The 17,215-nt window shown below is 44.9% G+C and overlaps 1 protein-coding gene across 1 annotated transcript in view; it reads left to right on the plus strand.

Moving 5' to 3' along the window:
• Positions 1-17,215, plus strand: part of DOP1B (DOP1 leucine zipper like protein B) — a 101,979-nt gene that overhangs the window by 12,087 nt on the left and 72,677 nt on the right. Inside the window, exons 3-4 of the mRNA XM_075854595.1 lie at positions 14,500-14,681; positions 16,923-17,093. Coding sequence (XP_075710710.1) covers positions 14,500-14,681; positions 16,923-17,093 — 353 coding nt within the window. The remainder of the gene's footprint in view (positions 1-14,499; positions 14,682-16,922; positions 17,094-17,215) is intronic.

Raw genomic sequence — 17,215 nt, forward strand, 5'->3', positions numbered from 1 at the left:
TAATGCCGACTGAATCACATTCTTTTGCGACATTAGATTAGATTTTTATTTTTTTTATGCAGAAGTAACAACGAGAGAAGCTATGGTTTCCGTTGATGGGTTCCTCCGACGGAAAGGTCTGACGGAACCCATCGATGGAACCCGAACACTGAAGTGAACAGGCCCTAAAAATTGGGAAAGACCGTAAAGAGCTGCTATCTCGAACACTCGCCTGATAGAAGTCACCGCAACAAACCAATCCAACTTTCCGGATATAAGACGTAATGAGACGTCCCGCACCTGATCGTCCTCGCCAGATTTTTGTCCATCCATACCAGTGTAAGGATCATGCAGAATTTCAGCCGTTTTTTTTTTAAGGAAACCCATTCCAAATTGTAATTTTTCAAGGATTGCAAAACCTTTCCTATGACCTAAATTTCAGACGTGACACTGTTAGGCCCTGTTCACACAGAGGAAATTTGCGCCGGATTCTGCCGCAATATTCCGCATCCCATTTATTTCAATGGAAGTCGGACGTTTCTTTTTCCCGCTAGCTGATTTTTTTTCAGCTAGCGGGAAAAAGAAGCGTCCTGCTCGAGGTTCAGGCGGATTCCGCCCGAACTGAAGTCAATGGGAATAGGAAACTTCCTGCTCACGACAGGAATAATTCCGCGGCGAATTTTGCAGCGGGACGCACTACGCAAAATTCGCCGTGTGAACAGGGCCTTATTGGGATTGTTTTTTGTAAAAGCAAATTAATGGGGCCAAGAAGAAAATGTTCTGTCTCGTGTTTGCAGTTTTTTTTTCATCTTTTGCGGGTGTGTCCGAGACCGAGAGAGTAAACATCGTTCAACAGGATGTGGAAGGATAATATAATGACTAAAGTAGCAGCTGTCGCAGGAGGGCGTCACCACTGTTTCCTTCACAATCCATACATGCTGACTGCCTCCAACTGTGACAACCCATCTAACAATACTAAAGCTCGTCATCTATAATAAAGGGGTATTCCAGTTTCAGCAAATACATTTTATTCTTTGTATAATGCAAAGTTCATTTTTTCCAATATACTTTTTGTATCTATTCCATCTGGTTTTCAAGATCTCTGCTTGCTGTCCCAATAGATAACCTCTTTGTTTATTTCCAGTAGATTAAACTCATGTCCTGATCGTGTGATGGACACACAGGTCCGGCTGGATGATATCGGAGGCATATGGAGGGTAGGGGATAGAGGCCCCCTACATCTTTATGGGTCCCCTATTACAGTTCTGGTAGCGGCTTGTATCTTGTGATAACACAGGATCGGGCATGTTGGATTATACTGTAATTGAGAAAAAAAAAAAAAATGAAAACATCAAAACGAAACTTCTACTGTGCGTGAAGAAGCTGCTGCGGATTATAAACTCTCCCTGTACTCGCACCGCTGTGCTCCGGCAAAACACTATTGTACTTTTCCTACTGTTATTGGGATAATCAATAGGAGGGTTATAAGAATATATATATTATTATTTTTTTCACGGTTTTTAAGATCTTTGCTTGCTGTCAGTAAATGGAAAGTCACTGTTTAAAATCCAGAGTTTAAAAAAACAAACAAAAAAACGTCCTATTCACACATCTCACTCAGGGCTCGTTACGAGGGAGCGCTCGATACACGTAGACAGTGCCAGTTGTTATGCAATTTTAGACTTTTCACGCGGTGTCCAGATTCTCATTTCATGGCTCTTTGCACTTTTAGGATAAGTTCACACGTAGCGTAAATAATGCAGATTTTCCGCAACGGGTTTCATTGTGGAAAATTCACAGCGTATTACAGCAGCAGCAAAGTGGAGGAGGTTTGAACAAATCTCATCCGCACGCTGCGAAAAAAAACCTGCCGGAAAAAAACGTTTAAAGAATGGCTTACGGTGCGTTTTTTTTAATCCGCAGCATGTCAATTTATGTCGCAGAATTACTGCTTTTCTGCTGCTGGTTTTCCACATTGAATTTAATAGGGAGGTAAAACCCACAACACCGCAGATGTTGCGGCAGAAAAGCTGCAATTCGCCTTTAAGAAAAAAACCGAACCTTATACTTACCCAGAACTCTCTGCTCCTGCATCCTGCCCGGCCTCCTGGGGTGACGTTTCAGCCCATGTGACTGCTGCAACTACGCTATCGGTTCCGTCAAAATGACGGAACCCTTGCGCAACGGAAACCATTGTCACCGGATCAGTCACCATTGAAATCAATGGTAATGTAAACGGAAACCTATGGTTTGTGTCAGTCAGGGTCCCGTTCTGACGGAAAACTCAGAGGGAACGGGACCCCGGCGCAGATGTGACTGAAGCCTGAGTTTGAGTTTTTAGGCGCCCCCCTCGGACATTTAGCTCTCACTGTACATGTCTCAATTCGCAAAACTCACTGATCTCTTCTTGTAATCTGACTATATGACACGCGAGAAAAAAAACCTTTCCATTTTTGAGTCGCTTGACAATACCCATCACCCGTATTATTTGCTGGACCACAGGTGGCATGTGATGCCCAATATTTTAGATTTATTTGAGTTTTTTTTTTTTTTTCCAAAAAAATGTTTTTATTAACCAAATACAATAGAAAAAATATAACAATAGACATGTCGATATTGTGCTCCACAATCGCGCCATATAACCGTTCTACAGTGATAACAATGTGTAAGAACGCAGGAAATTAACTATTCGGTAACCAAGTATTTTAAGAGGTTATAAGAATGAGCGCAGAAATCATGTAGTTACAGCTCAAGCTATCGAGCTACTCTGTAGACGGGGTATCACCCAAACAATTAGTATGTCATTGCCTTTCAAGGAGCAAATAGTCATTATCAAAAAGGATGGGAACTAGGAGGCTGGGGAAAGAAAGGTATGGCTGGGAAGGGAGAGCGGGATAGGTGGGCGCGCGGTTTTTTTCAGCAGTAAAGGCCCTTTTACACTGGCCAATTATTGGGCAAATGAGCGTTCCCGATAATTGCCCTGTGTAATAATTGCCCAGGGCAACGATCAGCCGATGATCGAGCAAACGCTCGTTCATTGGCTGATCTTATTGTTTTAAATGCACAAAATATTATCGTTGTCGCCAGCTGCGTAAACAGGGAGACGTGCTGCCGACATGATACAAATCTGTGGGGACGAGTGATCGGAGTAACTAGCGCTCATCCCCATACTAGCACCTTATTAAAAGAGTAAATGAGTGCCGATCAACGAGCGGTCTCGATGATCGACGCTCGCTGCCCCGGCCAGAATTGAAGGGAGATTCCAGTATGCAGCAATCGGTACGTCACCGAGTAATTGGCGCTCTAAGTACAAAGTAGTAGAGGAGAAGGAGAATACATTTTTCACTTTTTTTTTTTTTTTTTTTAAATTGTAACTCGTCTTTCTTTACAGGTCTCCACCCAATCCATCCGAAACCGTGTTCAGTCCAGTAAGCAGGGGCGGACATACCGCATGTGCAGCCGGTGCAGCTGCACAAGGGCCCCGCGTGGGAAGGGGGCCCGTTCAGTGGCGTAACTACCACAGTAGCAGCCGTAGCAGCTGCTACGGGGCCCGCGGCATGGGGGGGCCCGTGTCGCCCTGACAGGCACATTACATTTTATGTACCAGGCCTGGCGGCACGGGCCCCCTCATGCCTAGTAGCATCACAACACTAGGCATGAGGGGAGGGAGGGGGCGGGGGCCCGGTGATAGCCGCCACACTGCACTACCAATCGGGAGGGAGGGGGCGGGTGCCCGGGCCCGGTGATAGCCGCTACACTGCACTGCCAATCTGGCACAGATGAATAGGACAGGACGGCGATGCTGGTGGTAGGAGGAGCGCTCAGGCAGGGGAGAGGACAGGGGGCGGTGCGACGTAAGACTTCGGGCGGCTGGACAGTACAGTCAGGACTGCCGGAGAACTCATAGGATGAGCGGAGGACAGACACAGGACGAGTGGAGGACGTGCAGACTGCAGAGGACAGGTAGATGAAGTTAAAAAGTTCATGTCAGAAGGGAGAAGTTTTTATGTAGAAAAATCTGCCTCATAATTCCTTCCGGAATTTTGAGGCATATTTTGACCTGCCGGTAGAACACTTCCCGCGTTTTTCATTGCGTTTTTTTGTGGCGTTTTTCGGCCATCGGGCCGTGGGCAGGGAAACGCAGCAAAAAACGCATTTTCTGCCTGCCATTGTTGTCAATGGGAAGTCAGAGACAGAAACGCCCGAAGAAAGGGCATTGCGCTTCTTTTTCCCGCATGCGGTTTTTACTGCTCGCAGGAAAAATTTCATGGATTTCAATGGGAGGCACTTTCTGACGTTTTTCGCGAAAAAAACCTCAGTGTGAACTCCCCCTAACACAGGGGCGTAACTACTGCTATAGCAGCCGTAGCGGCTGCTACGGGGCCGCGGCATGAGGGGGCCCGCGTCACCTGCCGGCACGGGCCCCCACCTTGGCCGGAATCTCCGCTAGCTGCCGCTATGGCTGCTACAGCGCGATGCCACGGAACACTACGGCAGAGCAGGGAGTATCTCCCCGCTCTGCCATTAAACATAAGACATGTATCCCCTATCCACAGGATAGGGGATACGTGTGTGATCGCTGGCATTGATAGGGAGAACGGGGGACCGAAAGTCCCCTGAAGTTCTCCATCACAAACCTCGGACTTCCGGGGTCTGTGTCGGCAGCTCCGTAGAAATGAATGGAGCGCCGGTCACACTTGAGCTGCGCAGACACCGGAAGTCAGAGGTGAGTGATGGAGAACTTCGGGGGACTTTCGGTCCCCCGCTCTCCCTATCAATGCCAGCGATCACACATGTATCCCCTATCCTGTGGATAGGGGATACATGTCTTTTGTCTTTTCACACTGTAGGTCGCATTTTTTTGAGTGATTGGGGGTGTATGGCGTTCCCTACAGGGGGGGGGCTGTATAGCGTTCCCTACAGGGGGGGGCTGTAAGGCGTTCCCTACAGGGGGGGCTGTATAGCGTTCCCTACAGGGGGGGCTGTATAGCGTTCCCTACAGGGGGGTCTGTATGGCGTTCCCTAAAGGGGGGTCTGTATGGCGTTCCCTACAGGGGGGGGCTGTATGACTTTCCCTACAGACCCCCCCTGTAGGGAACGCCATACAGAACCCCTGTAGATAACGCCATACAGACCCCACTGTAGATAACGCCATACAGACCCCACTGTAGATAACGCCATACAGACCCCACTGTAGATAACGCCATAAAGTCCCCCCTGTAGATAACACCATACAGCCCCCTGTAGATAACGCCATACAGCCCCCCTGTAGATAACGCCATACAGCCCCCTCTGTAGATAGCGCCATACAGTCCCCCCTGTAGATAGCGCCATACAGTCCCCCCTGTAGATAGCGCCATACAGTCCCCCCTGTAGATAGCGCCATACAGTCCCCCCTGTAGATAGCGCCATACAGTCCCCCCTGTAGATAGCGCCATACAGTCCCCCCTGTAGATAGCGCCATACAGTCCCCCCTGTAGATAGCGCCATACAGTCCCCCCTGTAGATAGCGCCATACAGTCCCCCCTGTAGATAGCGCCATACAGTCCCCCCTGTAGATAGCGCCATACAGTCCCCCCTGTAGATAGCGCCATACAGTCCCCCCTGTAGATAGCGCCATACAGTCCCCCCTGTAGATAGCGCCATACAGACCCCTCTGTAGATAGCGCCATACAGTCCCCCCTGTAGATAACGCCATACAGCCCCCTCTGTTGATAGCGCCATACAGTCCCCCCTGTAGATAACGCCATACAGCCCCCTCTGTAGATATCTTGAGATTCAGTCCTGCTTGATAGGTAACAGTGCAGTAAGCTAAGCATGATAAGATCATCTAAATTATTGCATCTCAGTTGCATGAGTGCTTTGTGTTATATTCAATGATTCAATTTAACCTAAGTCTCTAAATGTGGGCAAAGAAAATAAAAAAACTATACTCACCTCCTCCCTCGCCTCCGTTCACCCGCCGCAGCCCCCATCCTCCTGTCTCGGTCTGTGTTACAAGTGTACAAGGCTGCACTGGTGACGCGCTGCCGATGGCACGTGACCGCTGCTGCCAATAACTCCTCATTGGTGTGCTGCTGAGGACAGTAGTTCCACAGCAAATCGCTGTTGAGGGCATTGATTGGCTGCAGCGGTCATGTGCCATCGACCGCGCGTCACCACAGCAGCTTTGTAAACACAGAAAGGGATAGGGGCTGCGGAGGGGGAACGGAGGCGCCGGAGGAGGTGAGTATAGGTTTTTCATTTTCTTTGCCCACATTTAGGGACTTAGTTTAGATAAGAATTTAACCCGGAAAAAAATGTGTTACTTGTGTTCTAAACTGGTAATAAAATGTACAATATAAATCTTCCTTCATAATTTTTATTAGTAAGGTTTATTTTTATATGCATATATATGTTTAGGTAACTTTGTCGGTATTGGGGGGGGGGGCGGGGGGGCCCTGGCACATTATCTGCACAGGGGCCTTTTGCAGTCTGTGTCCGCCACTGCCAGTAAGATATTCCTGACTGAGGAATAGTCAAACGTTATTTAGATTTTATTCCATTTTGATGTTTGTTTCTTCCTACCAGTTTCATGTATATTATTTTCTTTACAAAGAAAAAAATAATTTAGAGGGTAACTAAACTTTCAAAAAACTACTGACCTGTCATAGTGACATGTTAGAAGTTTTGAGCGGTGGGGGGTTCGAGCACTGAGACCCCCACCGATCGCTAAAATGAAGACGCAGAAGCGCTCGGGTGAGTGCTCGGGTGCTGCTTTTGTTTCCGTTCGGTTTGTCTTGAAAAGCTGAACAGTTGGTGTACGGGCCCATAGACTTTCTATTGAGCCTGCACAACAACTGCTCGGCTTTCCGGAAAAAAAAAACACATCCGGAACAAAGCGGCTGAGCGCTCACCCGAACGCTTCTGCTACTTCGTTTAGTGATCGGTGGGGGTCTCAGTTCTTGGACCCCCCCACCCCTCAAAACTTCTAACATGTCACTATGACATGTCAGTAGTTTTTTGAAAGTTTAGTTACCCTCTAAATTATTTTTTTCCTTTTTAACTTCTTATTTCCTGTTTTTGGAGGGAATATTGGGATAAATGCACTTGAGAGAGATGAGCAAGATATATATGAGAGAGCGAGCGAGATATATATGAGAGAGCGAGCGAGATATATATGAGAGAGCGAGCGAGATATATATGAGAGAGCGAGCGAGATATATATGAGAGAGAGCGAGCGAGATATATATGAGAGAGAGCGAGCGAGATATATATGAGAGAGCGAGCGAGATATATATGAGAGAGAGCGAGCGAGATATATATGAGAGAGAGCGAGCGAGATATATATGAGAGAGAGCGAGCGAGATATATATGAGAGAGAGCGAGCGAGATATATATGAGAGAGCGAGCGAGATATATATGAGAGAGCGAGCGAGATATATATGAGAGAGCGAGCGAGATATATATGAGAGAGCGAGCGAGATATATATGAGAGAGCGAGCGAGATATATATGAGAGAGCGAGCGAGATATATATGAGAGAGCGAGCGAGATATATATGAGAGAGCGAGCGAGATATATATGAGAGAGCGAGCGAGATATATATGAGAGAGCGAGCGAGATATATATGAGAGAGCGAGCGAGATATATATGAGAGAGCGAGCGAGATATATATGAGAGAGCGAGCGAGATATATATGAGAGAGCGAGCGAGATATATATGAGAGAGCGAGCGAGATATATATGAGAGAGCGAGCGAGATATATATGAGAGAGCGAGCGAGATATATATGAGAGAGCGAGCGAGATATATATGAGAGAGCGAGCGAGATATATATGAGAGAGCGAGCGAGATATATATGAGAGAGCGAGCGAGATATATATGAGAGAGCGAGCGAGATATATATGAGAGAGCGAGCGAGATATATATGAGAGAGCGAGCGAGATATATATGAGAGAGCGAGCGAGATATATATATATGAGAGAGCGAGCGAGATATATATATATGAGAGAGCGAGCGAGATATATATATATGAGAGAGCGAGCGAGATATATATATATGAGAGAGCGAGCGAGATATATATATATGAGAGAGCGAGCGAGATATATATATATGAGAGAGCGAGCGAGATATATATATATGAGAGAGCGAGCGAGATATATATATATGAGAGAGCGAGCGAGATATATATATATGAGAGAGCGAGCGAGATATATATATATGAGAGAGCGAGCGAGATATATATATATGAGAGAGCGAGCGAGATATATATATATGAGAGAGCGAGCGAGATATATATATATGAGAGCGAGCGAGATATATATATATGAGAGAGCGAGCGAGATATATATATATATGAGAGCGAGCGAGATATATATATATGAGAGAGCGAGCGAGATATATATATATGAGAGAGCGAGCGAGATATATATATATGAGAGAGCGAGCGAGATATATATATATATGAGAGCGAGCGAGATATATATATATGAGAGAGCGAGCGAGATATATATATATATGAGAGAGCGAGCGAGATATATATATATGAGAGAGCGAGCGAGATATATATATATATGAGAGAGCGAGCGAGATATATATATATGAGAGAGCGAGCGAGATATATATATATATGAGAGAGCGAGCGAGATATATATATATGAGAGAGCGAGCGAGATAGATGGATAGACTAGCCAGTCTCTCTCCTTTTCCACCCTCGGGGACATGATGGATAGGCCTGTGTTATTGTAGCAGTAGCTCGGTGTATTGATCGCTGCTTCGCACCTCTGTGTTATTTAGAGGCTCCATGAGGAATGTAGGAATTTATATAGATTTTTTGGGGGCTATTTAACGTTCTCAATGTCAAGCGATCACTGTGTGTGTGTGTGTGTGTGTGTGTGTGTGTGTGTGTGTGTGTGTAATATATGTATATGTGTGTGTGTATGTATATATGTGTGCGTGTGTATGTATATGTGTTTGTGTGTATGTATATATGTGTGCGTGTGTATATGTATATGTGTTTGTGTGTATGTATATGTGTGCGTGTATGTACTATATTAAATGGCGGTGGTTTGGCCGTTCCCTGTACCATGATATAGTCATTTTGGTGTTTCCCTCTTATTGAATGCGTGATTATATAACCTGGGTGATACTTTATTCACTTTTGACTTCCTCTTTTCATGAATCGTCCTATTTATTAAGAGTGGTGATTTATTATATGTAAGCACAATTCCCCTGTATGTTGAGGACAACAATAACTCCATGAAAGTAAATGTGCCCAAAATCTTGTAACCTGTCATCAGACGTATTAGAAGACGGGGGGACATCACCACTTTCTGTGCCTGCTTATACCATATACATAACTGAGCCGTTGCCTGTAGCAACCAATCTGATTCCAGCTTTAATCTTTCTGCTGCAGGTTTGAAAATGAAAGGAGTGATCTGATTGGTTGCTATGGGTAACAGTACCCTTTGTTTTTTCCCTGCAGTCCCTGTTATACAGGAGGTGCCGTCATGTAGGACACCCGCTCTGTGACACACATAGGGTGACATATATGAGTGCTGACCGTCACATGCTGCCTGTATTCTGTGTGACTTGTTTACATTACACTGACACGTTGGCGTTCTAGGTCGTGTGCTGGAGCCCGCTGCACCCCTCCGCACCCTTGTCCGCTCTCTCCCCCTCCTTGTGTCCTCATTCATAATATTTTTGTTAACATTAACTCATGACTGCCTGGGTCTTTTTTTTTTTTTTTTTTTTTTTTTTTTTGTTATTGTATTAATTATTTGTCATTTATTTTATCTTTATGTTTTGTCATTTTGATTTTCTTTTTTGCAGTGTATGTACATACATATGTATAAATACTCCCGGCCTATGTGCTGGATGAGTCAATCGGCCCCTATAACCTTTTGGCATCCGCCGGGCCACCATAAAAAACGTATACTGCGCGGTATGCCGCTTTTTAACATGGGAGCCGTTACATTAGACGCAGACGTCCGAGATATTTCCAGTGTTTGCACCAAACCTAAACCATGTGAACAGAGCCCAACTTTATACCCATTCTGTAATAAGCGGCGCCATCGATGTATGTCATCCATTTATCTCCCTCTTCCTATTGAAGCCGCATGCACATGTTTATGTGGGTTGGGGAAGAGATAGCTGTTCGGCCGTTAAGGCCCTTTTACACGAGCCAATGATTGGGAAAACGAGCGTTCATATGATTGCTCGTTCCCGATCATTGCCCTGTGTAGACAGGGAAACGATCAGCCGATGAACAAGTTCGTTCATCGACTGATCACATAGTTTATCCACCACTGAATATTCTTGTCGTCGGCAGCACATCTCCCTCTGTAAACAGGGAGATGCGCTGCCGACATGATGGAAGCATATGGGGACGATTGATGATCGAAACGATCGCTCATTCCCATACATAACCAATCATAGCTCCTTGTGAAAGGAGCAAACGAGCGCCGATTAATGAGATTTCTTGTTGATTGGCCCACTTTTTTATAGCCCATGCTAGTCTGTGTAAAAGGACCCTAAAGCTATCCACTGTAAATGGCCAGTTGACCACAGATGACCTAATTTTTCCTCCTAATCTGATGATCGGGGGGAGGGGGGGGGTGATAATGAGCACTAATTACTGCAAATAGCTCACAGATTGTTCATTAGAGGGTTTCAAGACGGGCACCTGTCCCTCCTATGGCTAGACTTACGCTCAATGCTGGACCGCTCCTCGTGGAGGTTAGTACACCTATTGCGGTACCCCATTAACTTTGCATTGTATGCAGGATATAAAACCCTGTATAGAAATCAGATCAAATAATGGTAAAAGGTGCACTTTAGTAAACACCAAAATTGATCTCAAATGATATTTGAAATTTAAGAGAAGGGATTAGATAATTAAAGTGAGTCTGTCACCAGAAATGTACCTAAAAAACAAGCAACAGCGTAATCTAGTGTAGCCTCACCTTTTTTTGCCTCCTTTGCTGCGAAAATGACTTTTTTCAATATATACAAATTTACTTTTTGGAGCAACGAGGGTGACACCGTTGCCCCAAACCGCTCTGGCTTGTATCCCCAGTCCGTCCGTCCGTCCCTTCTTTGATTGACAGGGATCAGGCAGTGTTTAGGCCTGACCCCGCATTCTCCTGAACGTGCCCGTGTCGCTGCAGAATTGACATGGTCCATTAACGTTGGATATTATCTGCATTTGTCTATGAGTTCCAAATAGTGAATGCTCGCTCAATGGTGGATCTGAGAGAGGCCGGCCGGAGAGACCATGACACGCAGCGTCCGTGTTCAAATGATCTCTGCCCCCAGGGGGCGATCCATCTTTATTTATAGGAAAATGAGAGTAGGTGGTAACCTCATACTTACACCTATACATACCACATATGGTAAAATACAGAATACAAGCTTATCTTAGTCTATATATTTAGCAAAATGGATTGCAAGTGTCATTAGGTTTTGTCATGTCAGCCTTTGTATCAGCTGAATACAAGGTCATTAGGTCATATAGCAGAAGTCAAAGGCCCTGTTCACACAGAGTTTTTTTGCGAGTTTTTTGATGCAGAAACCGCGCCGCAAAACTCCTCAAAAACCGCCCGAAAATGCCTCCCATTGATTTCAATGGGAGTTGGACGAGTTTTTTTTACCGCGAGTAAAAAAAACGCGTCATGGTAAAAAGAAGCGTCATGACCCATCTTGAGGCGGTTTCCGCCTCCAAAACCCCATTTCAATCAGTCAGAAAGAGGAAATAAACGCCTCGACGAGTGTTTTGACGAGTTTTTGTCAAACCACTGCGCAAAAACCGTCTGGAGCAGTTTTTGCAGGAGGAATTTTCCTCCTGCAAAAAACTCTGTGTGAACACAGCCTCATCCCCCTCTGTAGGCTGTTTCAGAGTTACAATTGTCCGTCATGTTGAGCAAATTTAGGTTCACATTTTTTGAAGATATTAAAATATCTCTGACACCCGCGCCTCTACTAACGGCACACTACATCTGGAAGAGACCGATATCTGCATCGCCGAGGTCCGTCTCTTCCAGGTGTAGTGTGACGTAATCGGCGCATGCATGGAACAGCCGATTTAGACCAGTGAAACTTCAGGGATGTGCTGCGCATGCGCCGATTCGGAAGCTGGTGCGTTCAGGACAATACGGTGCCAGGCGTGAGCACGGCTTTTACACTGCCTAAGGGCTTATTTACACGAGCGCTGCGCATCTCGGACATGAAAAACGGCCATTTTTCACGTCCGAGGTGCATCCGTGCTCTGCGCTGCGGGACGCGATGTCACGCATCCCCCATAGTTGAGAGTCTATGGAGGGATGCGTGATGCGCAAAAAGAACGGACATGTCCTATTTTCGCACGGACCCTTCACACGGTCCGTTGAAACAGCAGTGTGAACGGCCACATTGAATTACATGGGTCCGTGGGACGGCCGCTGTTTCAAAGGCCGTCCTACAGACGTTTAACACGCTCATGTAAATAAGGCCTACAAGGCAAATCTTGAGGGAGTCGGGGAAAGCATCAACTGTCTGCTATAACAAGATTAGGGAATTGATAGTGAAAGGTGCTCTTTAAATTCATTGTATAAACCAGGGGTGCACAACCTTTAATAGTCTGAGGGCCACATTGACAAATTCAACCACTCCCAAGGGCCACAATAAAACTTAATGTAATTGTCACCTATATATTTTTTTTTTTTCCCGAATTAAAGCCAGATAGTGAAACTTAGTCTAATCTTTTTTGATTGTAGATTGTTTTATTCTATGTCTTGTACATGATTATGGGGGCAGCCATCTTGCCTTTCCTGATGTTAACAGCATTTAGAGATACGCTTTACAGCAGTCACATGACCATAGGCACATGTGAACAGGAGAAGACCCATTGAATCCAATGGGAGAGCGTTCTAGGCATGCTCTGTGACCTGTGTAGAGGTCATTGTGCTGGAAGGGGGACGAGGGGAGTGGTGTTCATCTATTGTGAATGGTGGATCCTGTGTTTTCTATATAGAGGTGTTACATGTCATTGTAATTCTACCTGTGATGATAATGAGATGACTTCAGAGGAGTGATCTCTACAGAACAGGAAGGATCAGTCTTTCATGAATGGCGCATCCTGTGTTATCCGTATAGAGGTTTTGCATCTGTGCTTTGCGTGTGGCATGTGTTTTTCACGTACTTGCAAGCACTTTTTTTTAATGTAATTGATGCGTGAAACACGGACTGCACATAAACGGACGACTAGGTCGTGAAAACGTAGCAATATAGGACATTCAGTGAGTTTCACACAACAGACACTCGCTGCATGAAAACTCACGCATGTGTAAATAGCCCCATTGAAATCCACACACAGTACATGGGCGAGAATCACGCTCGTCTGAATGAGCCCTAATTCTGCCTATGATAATGAGATGACTGCTGAGGAGTGATCTCTACAGAACAGGAAGGATCCGTCTATTATGAATGGTGGATCCTGTGTTATCTATATAGACGTGTTACCTATCATTGTAATTCTGCCTGAGATGAACATGAGATGACTGCTGAGGAGTGATCTCTATAGAACAGGAAGTGTCCGTTTATTATGAATGGTGGATCCTGTGTTCTCTATTTATTTCTGTTACTTATATAGCGCCAACATATTCCGCATCTCTGTACAGAGGTCCCTACTTACTGTCCCCATTGGGGCTCACAATCTAAGTTTCCTAATGGTATGGTTTTGGGGTGTGTTACCTGTTAGTGTAATCCTGCCTGTGATGATAATGTTTTAACTGCTGAGAAGTGATCTCTACAGAACAGGAAGGATCAGTCTATTATGAATAGTGGATCCTGTGTTATCTATAACCTATCATTGTAATTTTGCCTGTGTTGATAATAATATGACTGCGGAGGAGTGATCTCTACAGAACAGGAAGTGTCAGTCTATTATGAATAGTGGATCCTGTGTTATCTATAACCTATCATTGTAATTCTGCCTGTGTTGATAATAATATGACTGCGGAGGAGTGATCTCTACAGAACAGGAAGTGTCAGTCTATTATGACTAGTGGATCCTGTGTTATCTATAACCTATCATTGTAATTCTGCCTGTGTTGATAATAATATGACTGCGGAGGAGTGATCTCTACAGAACAGGAAGTGTCAGTCTATTATGACTAGTGGATCCTGTGTTATCTGTATAGAGGTGTTACCTATCATTGTAATTCTGCCTATGTTGACAATAATATGGCAGCTGAGGAGTGATCGCTACAGAACAGGAAGTGTCAGTCTATTATGAGGCTGAGTGGCCAGAGTGAAAACTGCAAGATTTTGGGGTGATTTTTTTAATCTAGATAATGACAAAGAAAATAAAAACCAAATCGCCAAAACTCTTAAAAAATATGCTTAAGAGGTACTGCCATCTGAGACCTTCATAGAATATCAGCAGTTTATGACATAAATGTCTGATTATAACCAGTTCTTCTTTTTGGCCTTGGCTCGCATATAGTATACGGTGAGTCAGTGTTGAATTATTAATATGATTATATTATTATTTATTGCAGGCGCTGCAGAGTAATCTGAAGTACTGCTTATTACCGAGGAGACTGATCATTAGCAAGAGACTAGCACAATGCCTACACCCAGCTCTGCCGAGTGGGGTGCACTTAAAAGCTCTCGAGACCTATGAAATCCTATTTAAGATCATTGGAACAAAATGGCTCTCCAGAGACCTTTTCTTGTACAGGTAAACATTTTTCTTATCTCTAATCTTCTGAACAGATTAATATTTTTGCATTACAAGGTTGTCTTCTGTGTTTTTTATTTTTGATTATCTAAATGAATATGTACAAAATTCTGTGCAGATTCATTTCGTATTATATCTCTTAGGGGAAATAATCTCCGTTTTTTTTCCTGAAATAAGGCTTCAACTACCCTTCTTCAGTTTCACACCCATAGAGTTATATGCTAAGACCCTATTCACATGACAGGGATTCCCGGCCGTGTGAGGGCCGTTCAAAAAAACGTCTGTCACACGGCTGCAGTAGGAACAATAGACCCCAAATGGGACTATTCACACAACCGATATTTTTGACGGCCCGGGCTGCCAAAAAATGGGGTATTGCCCTATTTTCGTCCGTTCTCACAGCTCCCATAGAAGTCTATTACACGGCCGTCACTCGGAACACATTCAAGTTATGGCCGTGTCTTCCGCCGCTCGCTCTCTCCTCCTCACAGCACAGAGTGCATGTGAGGAGGAGGATTTTTTGCCATTCGGATCTTGGAGGAAGCGCTGTATACAGGTGGGATGTGTAGCGCTATATAATGGGCTGTATACAGGGGAACTGTGTGGCATTATATAAATATGGTGCATCGCTATATTAATGTGCGCTGTGTAGCGCTGTGTGCAGGGAGCTGGATCGACCGGCTATGGGACACTATATGCAGGGCTGTGTGCCACTATATACAGTGGTGTAGTGTGGTACTATCTACAGTGAGCTGTGTGCCATTATATACAGGGGTGTGGTATAGCAGGGGGCCCGATTTTTAAAATGGGCAGGGGAAAAAATGGATGCAAAACGCTTCAAAATCGGCCTTTAAAAATGGAAGCACGGCCCAGAAACGGAACGGATGCAAAATGGTAGAGAAAAACGGACCAAAACGGCCGTGTTTATCGGCCGACACTCCAGCTCTATTCACTCGACCGGGTCCAAGATTCTGCCTGCCTGCAGCCACCCCTAGGGGGAGCTCACTGCATTTTCTAATTCAATGACCGCTGTTTAAATAAGACCTGTCACCTCTCCGGACATGTCTGTTTTAGTAAATACTTGTTTTCCCCATAAAATAACAATTCTGGAACATCTTTTCTTAGAACTCTGCATTGTGCTGTTCCTCTGTTATTCCTCCTACAAGTTTATAAATAAATTGACAGCTGGGTGTTACCACTTGGAGGTGTGTCCCTACTCCGTGTCATACTGTGTAGGGACATGACCCTTTGACAAGGGGAATGGTAACACCCAGTTGTCACTTTACTCACAAATTTCTGGAAGGAATAACAGGAACGGCACAACGCAGAGTTCTAAGAAATAGTTATTTCATGGGGAATACAATTATTTACTAAATTAGACGTGTCAGGAGGGAAGACGGATCCTCTTTAATTTCATCTGCAATTATGTTTGCCACAATGTCTATCCTCTTTCTACTCCAATAGTTCACAGCTTCTCATAACAATCTATTTTGCTCATGGGTCTAAAACAAGTCTGTGTAGCATGGAGAGGCTGTCTGTTATATAGCAGATCTAATAATATGGATACACAAATAGGGGGGGGGGGGGCGAGGACAATGCCAGAAAATAAGGATTCTGCAAAGCTATGTAAAATTAAAGGGGTTATCCGGGTTGTAAAAATTGATGGCCTAACCTCAAGATAGGCCATCAATACTGGATTGGTGGGGATCCGACTGTCTTCAACCCCGCCGATCAGCATTTTGAATGGGGCCGCGGCGCTCGTACTCTTTACTGTTTACATGGTTCTCCTCCTCGTTCGCACTTGCGTGCACACTGTTACATTAGTAGCGATGCGTGCAAGTGCCAACAGAATGAAGAACCATGAAAACAATGAAGAGGCTGCGGCGCTCGTATGCTGCGGCCCCTTTAAACAGCTGATCGGTGGGGGTCCCGGGAGTTGGACCCCTAACGATCTAATATTGATGGCCTATTTTGAGGCCATCAATTTTAACGACCCGGATAACCCCTTTTAACTGCTATGTGTATGCTGGCTCTGCAGTGGAGTGGTAGACCCCGTATGTTTCATATTGTGGTTGATCTTTCGCCTGGAGTAATATCTCTGTATAGTCTCAGAATTATTCTATGGAAACTTATAGTATTAGGAGTGCAGTAAGAAGGTTTTCGTTATCCGCCTCATATCATCACCTCCTCCTCGCTCTATATAATAATTTGTTTTACTTTTTGTATGTTTTGTGTATCCAGTTCCGGTCTGTTTCCACTGTTGTCACACGCAGCGATGTCGGTGAAGCCCCTGCTCCTAGGTCTGTATGAAACCTACTTCCTACCCCTTCAGAGGTCGCTGCTGCCCAGTCTCCAGGCGTTCATCACCGGATTACTGCCAGGCCTGGAAGAAGGATCTGAGATTTATGACCGGTAGGAATATGAATACATTTTTAGGACTTTTCTTCTATTCAGGCTTTTCCAAATTCATGTAAATACATTTTATTCGCTGTGTAATGCGAAGTTCCTCAACTTTCTATTACACTATAGGCCGT

The sequence above is a fragment of the Rhinoderma darwinii genome, chromosome 2, assembly GCF_050947455.1.
Source record: "Rhinoderma darwinii isolate aRhiDar2 chromosome 2, aRhiDar2.hap1, whole genome shotgun sequence".
In the NCBI taxonomy this organism is placed as follows: domain Eukaryota; kingdom Metazoa; phylum Chordata; class Amphibia; order Anura; family Rhinodermatidae; genus Rhinoderma; species Rhinoderma darwinii.